This window comes from Urocitellus parryii, chromosome 3 (genome assembly GCF_045843805.1).
Source record: "Urocitellus parryii isolate mUroPar1 chromosome 3, mUroPar1.hap1, whole genome shotgun sequence".
Taxonomy (NCBI): domain Eukaryota; kingdom Metazoa; phylum Chordata; class Mammalia; order Rodentia; family Sciuridae; genus Urocitellus; species Urocitellus parryii.
In genome coordinates, this window is record NC_135533.1 from 190,705,840 (window position 1) to 190,714,859 (window position 9,020).

Genomic DNA, 9,020 nt, shown 5'->3' on the forward strand with positions numbered 1-9,020 from the left:
TTAAGAGACTTTGGTGTGGGCTGAGATTTAGTGATAGTTATCTGGATAAAAGACCCTGGGTTTAAACCCCAGGAATGTCCAAAATCAATTAAAAAAAAATTGGTGTGTTTTACTGTCTCTCGAGTGAAAAAAGAATATGTAATTTAGTTTATAAAACCCAAATAACACACTAATTAGAAAACTCTCTCCCTAGTAATGTCAGAAGTTTTTATTTTTATTAAAGAATTTAGCACAAAGAAAAGAACCAATAATTCAAGAAGAAGAAAGAATTGACAGATCAAATATCCTTGAGTAGATAAGAGGACATGGAAGCTAATAATACTCATGAGGAGGGATTGGTGTTAAGTGAGGAAGGCAGGTAATTCATCCATCATAACAGGAAAAAAAGTAGACTGTTGGGGAGAGCAACCAGAAAGTGTGTAAATAAGCTGGTGGGAGCCTGTGGCAGGTCTCTTCTGAGTATCTGGTGAGAGCATGGAAAGAATGTACAGCAAAAACAAATGAAAACCTGAGGCAGACCCCTGAAGGATCCTTACTCTTAAGGACCAGTTAAAAACAGTACCAAGCAGAAATAGAGCTCGGGGCATTAACAGAAAAATTAGGATACTGTGTTATCACAGAAGCCAGATGTGTTTCAAGAGATGGACTACTCAACCATCCATTCACTGACAGTACACCTGAAGAGTGAAATAGCTCAAAGCAGACTAGCTACAGTCAATGAGAAGCAGGGGGCACATCAATCACTTGGAAAGGTGAAAAAACATTGTCAAAGAGCTGATTTTCTACAAGAATCTGTGCTGTATCATAAAATCAACTACCTTGAGCATGTTTTTCTTAAAAAGTAAGTAAATTTAGCTTGTTTCTTCCAAATAACTAATATTCCCAAATGGCAATGATATATTAATAAACAATAACTTTTCCCAAATAAGAACAATAAAGATATAATATGTAATGAAGCACAAAAGTGGTAAATTTTCAAGTAGGTTTTACCATTAAATCTGTATCATAATTCTAGAGTTTGTCTTTCTTCTCTGCATAGAGCAGCTTTCAAAGTACAGCCTATTCGCTGGATAGAAGGATATATTTCTAAGAAAAATCACTTCATCCACAGGTTCCCGCCAGCATTTTAAAGCAACACTGCCACCAGAAGACTGGAAAGAAAAGTAACAGCTAACTACTACAGAACAGGCTAATTACAGAATATTTACCTGGCCTCTCTACATAGCTACACTATAGTCTGCTACTACTGACTCTAAATAAACATTCATTTATTCTTATACCTCATCCTCCTCCTCGCCAATAAACCTGGTAGCACATGGTTTCAAGTCCGAGTCAATCCTCAGCTGCATTACAACAAAATGAAGAGCCCTTCAACTGCTTCCTGTCGTCAATAAGGAAAAGCAGATAATGTAACAGGATCTACAGTTTTTCATAAGAAAAACAGTAAACACAATCGGGCACCTAGTTAAGCCCTTAAAATCTTTTAGAGACGAAGATCACCACCTTCCACACATAACAATTATGGGGGTGGGGGGGAAGGAACCGGGAGACTGAGTAGGATGAAAATCAGTAGGAGGGGATTAATTTGACATCTCTTTTCAACTCAAAATCGTATCCTAACGTCCTATGTCTTCGTACATAGAGTTTACACTGGCAAGAACAAATATTAAAACGTCTTGGATCCCTTTACTGTATTTATGTTATCAATGATTTTTTTTTCCAAGTAAGTGATAAACACTGTCCCCCCACCCCGTGCCAAGTAACTCCGCAACGTGTCACGGAATAGCTGAATTTGTCGTTGTTTCACAAGCGTGGAAAAACTTGGTCGTAGTGAAAAGTCACAGTCGAGAACAGAAAGACGGAGCGCCCCGGATCCCCGAGTTTCCCCTTCGCTGGGGTCTTCTGCCGCGCCGACGCTGCTCGGGAGCTCCCGGCTAGACGCGCACGTCCAGGATTAAAGGGCCGGCCCGGAGCGAGGGCGTGCCCCGCCGCGCCGCGCCGCGCCGCGCCGCCACCACTTACCCGGTAGTTGCTCGAGCCCACCCAGCCGGTGAGTGCGTCCACGGTCTTGCCCAGGCGGTTCAGGTCGTCCCCCAGGTCCGGGATGGCTCCAGGAGAGCTAAGGTAGAGCACGAGCTCCTGGCCCACCTGCAGCCGGCTGCCCACGTCCTTCTGCAGCACCTGAGCGCTGAAGTATTCCATGCTGCGGGGCTCCATAGCTGCGGCCGCCGCCCGCCCGCCGGCCAGTCCTCCCGTGAGGGACCAACTTTCGCCGAGCGCCGCCCAGCCTCCAGGGCGAGTCCCCGTGGGAGCCCGCGGGATGCGCTCGGCCAGCCCCGGGCGCGGCTCCTGGGGCGCGGGGGTAGGCGAAAGCTGCGCCAAGCCCCCAGCGGACCCCAAACCAGTCAAACTCGGCGCCCCCTGAGCCCCAGCCCGCGCTAGAAGCCGCGGCCGCCGGCGACGTCAGCACGCGCGTGACGTCAGAGCGACGCCGGCGAGCGCCCGCCTGCGGGGGCTCGTGCTTTCCAGTGGAGGCGGCGGTAGCTGCAGGAACTGGCGAGAATGCTGGGACGCCTTGGGAGGGTTTGAGGGCTTCCTTGGGTGGACACTGCCAGCGGGGCCAACAATTTACCGCTAGCGGATTTTGCAGTACCTTGCCTTGCCTTCGCTGTGTCATATACAGATCGCTGCCAAGTTTTCTTCCACTTAAATCAACACTAACAAAGTTTCTGATGCTTGATATCTCCTTCCACTTCTCCGGACTTTTTTTTTTTTCTTTCTTAAAAAGTTTATTTATTTTTTAAATTGGTGCGTTATAGTTATACATAAAAGAAGAATTCATACGTGCACATGCCCTGGTGTGATTAACTTCATTCCGTTCCTCTTCTTTCCCATTCCTCCTCCCTCCCTCTCTTTATTCCACTTTCTCTACTCCACTGTTATTCATTGTACTTGCATGGTATCCCTACCCCTTTTTAAATTCCTTATTTCTCCCTAGTTTCTGCCTATGAGAAAACATTCAACCCTAGTCTTTCTGAATCTGGCTTATTTCAATCATGATGTTCTGACCATTTTTTTTTTCCTAAAACCAGAATACATTGTAATATTCTTTGTTGAGAGCTAGCTATGGGATTAAGAGACCTAACACTATGTCTTGCCACAATGTCAGAATTTATTCACAAGCCACACTAGTTTAATTGGTTGCAATTTACTGAGTACTTGTGGGTGACTTGTAGTCAGAAGCCCAGCAATCATAGAGATATTGTTCTTGTTGTTTTTTAGTTACTTTATCGAACATTATATTCAATATAAATGTGTTAACCATTATAATCATCATGATACAATGTGTATGTGTGTAAATGCAAAAATACCCATTGGTTGTGTTTTTAGAGGTATAATTACATTTAAAAACCTATGCAATGTGAAATATAATTTGACATTAAAAAAAAACTAGAAGCATGAAAGCCAGTGTGTTATTTGATAAGAGCCTATTACTGCTTCTGAAATTATTGCATGTGTGTCCCTTTTCTCTAGTGATGTTGGATTTCTCATTCAGTTTTGATTGGAGTAATATTGTTCCACATTACTGATTTTTTTTAAGTACCGTTTGAACCCTGGGCCTCATGCTTAAGGTAAGCTCTACCATTGAGCTACATCCCCAGCCCCCACAACACTAATTCTAGCATACTTCTGAAAGTTTCTTGCTTAAGCTCTGCTTAATCTTCACTAAAGGAGCAACATCAATCATGCTGGTACCCTTTTCTCCAATTCTTGTTTTACCTTTCTGAATTCCTCTGTAACTTCGGATCAGAGTCTTGTCCTTTCAGTTACTCCACTACTTCCCTGCTGGTGTCATTCCCTTGTCTCACTCAGCTGAGCTTGCACTGTAGGATAGTTGTGATCCAAGTGCTCAAGTTGATTGTTCAAGTGCTTTTCTCAGCTACCAGTCTTTTCCAGAGTCCTACTAATTTCATTATGGAGTTTGTCCCAAAATTCTTTGATCTCCTTTACAGCAGATTCAGTTCCAATTTTGTGCTGGTGCATTTAGTCAAATGGATTCTCTAATCCATTTCAGAGATTTCATTCCATCCATTGGCTGGCTCTGAGGCAGAAACATTATGGTGTAACCACATGGAAGAGGAAAGCTGCTCCCTGTGGCTACCAGGCAGCAGAGAGAGGCAAGCATGCAATAATAGGTTCTTTCATTCCAATCCTAATTACCATTATCTGTAACACTTCAGTTGCACATCATGCTTTACATATATATATATATATATATATATATATACACACACACACACACACACACACACACACACACACACAAATTACAGAAAGGCTAAGAAAGGGTTAAGGTAGCCACAGGAGTTCAGGGGGGCTAAACAAAGTACAAAGGCAGAAAGAAGATACAAATGGAAGAGTCATCACTGAATGTCAGTCAGATAAGACTGTAAGCTGCCAAAGAACTTATTCAGGGTACAGGACTGTCAGAACACACAGAGTCAGGTTGGCAGGCAATTCCAAAGTGGGCCATCAAGCAGGAATGTCAAGCTAAGCAGTTTCAAAGTGGGCCATCGAGCAGTAAGATCAAACCCAGGAACAGAGGGTCGGAGGTTCATCATCTCCATCTCACAATGGGTCAGGGTGTATAGCACCAGGCATTCTTGGGGGTGTTCCTCCTTTTATGGGTCCCAGGTGAGAAGGTTGTTTCATTCAATGGACTGGTGAATTCGATAAGCATGTGGGCCTGGTTTGACAGATATGGGGTTGATACACCCTTTGCATCAATAAGTTGATGCATGATTTAATTCAGTAAGTTCACAGATGGGTCATATTTATTAACACAATTTATCAGTTTGTGCCTTATGCTTGTGCTGTGCAGACACGGTGGTTGTTTACTTGTACAAACCAAGTATAGAGTCATTCTACCTTGGCACTTTTACTCAAAATGGAGTAACTCATACCAAACTAATGTTTTATATAATGGAGTAACTGAGGGTTAGGCACAGCCTGCAAACCACTGTTCTATACATCATAGATTATTTCAGAGCCAAGCCTAGCCTACTCTCCACATTCTTTCTCATCAAAAACATTATGATCCCCTGCTTCCAGTCACCAGCAGTCACCATGTAGTACCATTTTCTTTTTAACCTGAAGTTTGAAGTTCATGTTCCATGAGTTTTGGCAATTACATTGATTCGTGAAATCATTATCTAATGAAGGTATCATACATTCTATCAGCCCAGGAAGTTCCCAGACACTTCCCAGTCAATAACCACCTCCACCCTAGGCAATTCTAATTTGATTTCTAACAGGGTTTTTCCTGTTCCTAAACTTAGAAAAATTCATACAGTCTGTATTCTTTTTGAATCTGGATTTTTTCTACTCTCAAACTTTCAATAATTTTGCTGGGTTCTCTGATGTCTTAGAAGTCCCTTCCTTTTTATTGCCAAACAGTATTACATTGTACTGATTTATGGATCCATTTACCTAGTAACAGGCATTTGGATTGTTTCCATTTTTTTATTCTTACAAATAAAGCTGCTATAATGGTTAGTGTCCAAGCTGTTGTGTGGGCATGTGTTTTTATTTCTCTTGTGTAAATACCAAGGACTGGAATTACTAGGTCTCATGAAAAATGTGTGTGTGACTTTAGAATAAACTGTCAAACTGTTTACTAAAGTGGCTGGACCATATTAAGTTCCTACCAGCAGTGCTCAAGAATTCCAGTTGCTCCACAACGTTTACAATATTTGGTATGGTTAAGATTACTCAGAATAGCTATTCCAGTGGGAGTAGAGTGCTCTACAATATATTATAAATATACATAGTATTTGTCTCTCAGCTAATTATTCCCAATAACAATTAAACAATTATTTATATATTTTCTGACTCCTCTGATATCTGGAAAGCTCTGGGAACATTTGTGTTTTCTCTAGGATGGTACTTGGTTTATAATGGGTGTTCAATCAACTTAAGTTGAATAAGTGAATGAATTCAATGAAGATGGACATTTGAAATATAAATAATAACTAAATAATATACTTTGCAAATGCAAAGAAACCTGACCTTTCTATGTCTGTTCTGATGTTTTTTTCTTATATTTGTTTTTTATCTTGTATTGTGTTGTAAATTTCTTCCATTTTTTACTGGTTGTAAATCCCCTGAGACTCTGCATCAATCAAATAAACTATGTGCTATGGTTAATTTTATGTGTACACTCTTCTGGACTAAGGGATGATCAGCTAGCTAGGAATATATTAATTTTGGTTGTATCTATGAGGATGTTTCTGGAAAGATTAGCATTTGAATAGTTGAGCTGAGTGAAGCAGATGTTTCTCCCCAATTTGGGTGATCCATTGAGGATGTGAACAGAACAAAATGGTGGAGGAAGGGTGAATTTACTCTCTACTTGTGGTGAGATAGCCATGCTTTATCCTTAGACATTAATGCAGCTGTTTCTCCAACTTTAGACTCAGACCAAGATTTATATCATCAAGGGGCTGGGATTGTGGCTCAGTGGTAGAGCACTTGCCTAGCAAGTGTGAGGCATTGGGTTCGATCCCAGCACCACATAAAAATATTAACAAAGGTGTTGTGTACATCTACAACTGAAAAAAATTTTTAAAAAAAGATTTGTATCATCAAGTCTCTAATTCTCTGGCTTTCAGACTAGGATTGAATTACACACCAGCTTTCTTGGTTCCTCAGTTTGTAGGCAGTAGATTATGAGACTTTTTAGCCTTATCTGTAGTATTCTGTTGGTTCTGTTTCTTTGGAGAACCCTGATTAGTACAGTCTGATAACTATTCCTTGGGTGTCTAAAGGTTCTGTTCTTACAGGGTTGCAAAACAATGTAAAAGGAGGATCCCGTGGATAGGAAATCTATATTTTAGATTATTGGATTGGCATGAGGACAGGGACCAAGCTTTCAGTAACAAATTGTTGACCTGAGAACAGCCCCCTCTCCAGTTTTCTTGGGCATGTCTGCCTCTCCAGGCAACCCTTCTTCCGTGCTGAGGATACAAGGTGACTGGTAAGTTTGTTGACAGCTGACTGCTGGAACATTAAGAGAGGACTGAGTTTGCCTTGGGTGGAACTGGAGGAGCTATTCCTATGAGTAAATGAATAGAGACTGAGGAATTGTCCATGCAGTTGTTGAAATTCCTTTTGCTTCAGGGAACTCCCAGCTTCTGTCCCTGAACAGTATAAGTTGCTCCATCTTGGTCTACTTCAAGAAAAAGGAAACTGAATGCAGTAAAGTTACAATACCCTTGGCCATCTGCATGCTACCTGCCCTATGTATACCTTGCCCAGTCACCCACCAACTGCCACCATGGACCTTTGGACAGCCCTGATGCTGAATACCCTTAACTGTCCATGCCCCACTTGATAGAGAACAAGGACTTCAGACCACTTCTCCCAACTTTGCCTTTTCTCCGCAGTAAGCAGCTTGAAGATGCCATCACCATTTTTCCATAGAAATGGAATTTAGAAATTGACAGTGGAGAAATGCAACAACGGTCCATTTTATGCTTTGAATATAACACTTGCTGCTGTATCACTGTGATTTATTTTAAATGGGGATATGTTTCTTTCTCTTCCTCCCCCCACTTTCCCTAATCTGTGGGTAGGAGTGGGGGGTGACAACAGGATTACCTTTCTTTCTCATCCTAAGCAGAGGCAGAGTTATTTCTTGAGCATACATGAAGGAAGTACTTCAGGGGAAGGCACCAGAAGATCTAAGAAATTTACTATTTCCTAAATTAACAAGTGAATTACAACTCCAGATAGAGAATATGTGAAATGTAGCCTATGAATCACTGCCTACAAACCCCCCCTGTTAGGCTGTTACCCTGCTGGTCCTGGTACCCCATGCCTGTAATCCCATTGGCTCCAGAGGTTGAAGCAGGAGGATTGAAAGTTCAAGGCCAGCCTCAGCAACTTAGTGAGACTCTGTCTCAAAATAATAAGTAAAAGGGCCTGGGGATGTGGCTCTGTGTTTGAGTGCCCCTGGGTTCAATCCCCAGTACCAAAAATCAATACATAAATAAATATATTTATTTATCCCCACCACCCGCCCATTTCCCTGGGAGTTCCTTGTGTTTTTCCTTTGCTAGCAAAGCATTAAAACTTCTTTTTCCTTTTTCTAAAAATAAATAAATAAATAAAATTTAAAAATGATCGCTGCTTTTCACCCTCAGTTGTCTCCATTTACCTTTTTGAATTTATGTAACTTTAGGATCACATTAGATGGTCTGTAAGTTATAAGATAATTAAATTGTCTTCAGATTATAATTATGATTGCATTGAGTAGTCCTGAAAGCAACTAAAAAATTCTTAAACACAGGTTACTATTACTTACATATCCTTTTTGTTGTGATTTAGATCTTAAATGGCCCCTAAAAGCTCATGTGTCAAAGGCTTGTTCCCCAGCTGATGGTGCTATTGGGAGTTGGTGGACATTTCAGGATGTGGGGGCTCATAGGAGGAAGTAGATAATTGGGGATGTGCCATTGAAGGGTGTATGAAGACCCTAGCCCGTTCCTCTCTCCCTCTTTGTTTCCTTGCCACCATGAGGTGAGCAGCTTTCCTCTACCACTTACTTCTGCCACTGTAGGCCCAAAAGGCACCAGGTAAAGTGACCGTGAAACCTTTGAAACTGTGAGCTAAAATAAATCTTTTCTCCTTTTAAGTTGTTTACTTAAGGTATTTTGTCACGGTGATATAACACTAAGAAATTCTCTGTTTCGTTAATTCATGAACAAATATCTTCAGAGTACATCGTGCTAGAGATACTGTCCCAAGTTCCATAGGTACACACAGATCATTTGCATTTGGCCACAATAAGCTCACACAGACAAGAAAATCAACATTTCTGGGATGGCATGATAGGATCAGCAAAGAATTTTTGGGAAAAACAACAACAACAAACTCCTTATCTAGATTTCACCAAGTATGGAGTAGGAAAGTTATAAATTAGAGAAAGCTTCCTGGAGAAAGTTATATTTAAATTGAGT

General features: G+C 41.3%; 1 protein-coding gene across 9 annotated transcripts in view; it reads right to left on the reverse strand.

Annotated features, from left to right (window-relative positions):
• Positions 1-2,445, reverse strand: part of Clasp2 (cytoplasmic linker associated protein 2) — a 204,091-nt gene extending 201,646 nt beyond the window's left edge. For all 9 annotated transcript variants that reach the window (XM_077796260.1, XM_077796258.1, XM_026406650.2 and 6 more), the window contains exon 1: positions 2,023-2,445. In XM_077796260.1, coding sequence (XP_077652386.1) covers positions 2,023-2,217 — 195 coding nt within the window. In that variant the 5' untranslated portion in view covers positions 2,218-2,445. The remainder of the gene's footprint in view (positions 1-2,022) is intronic.
• Positions 2,446-9,020: the final 6,575 nt, after the last annotated feature.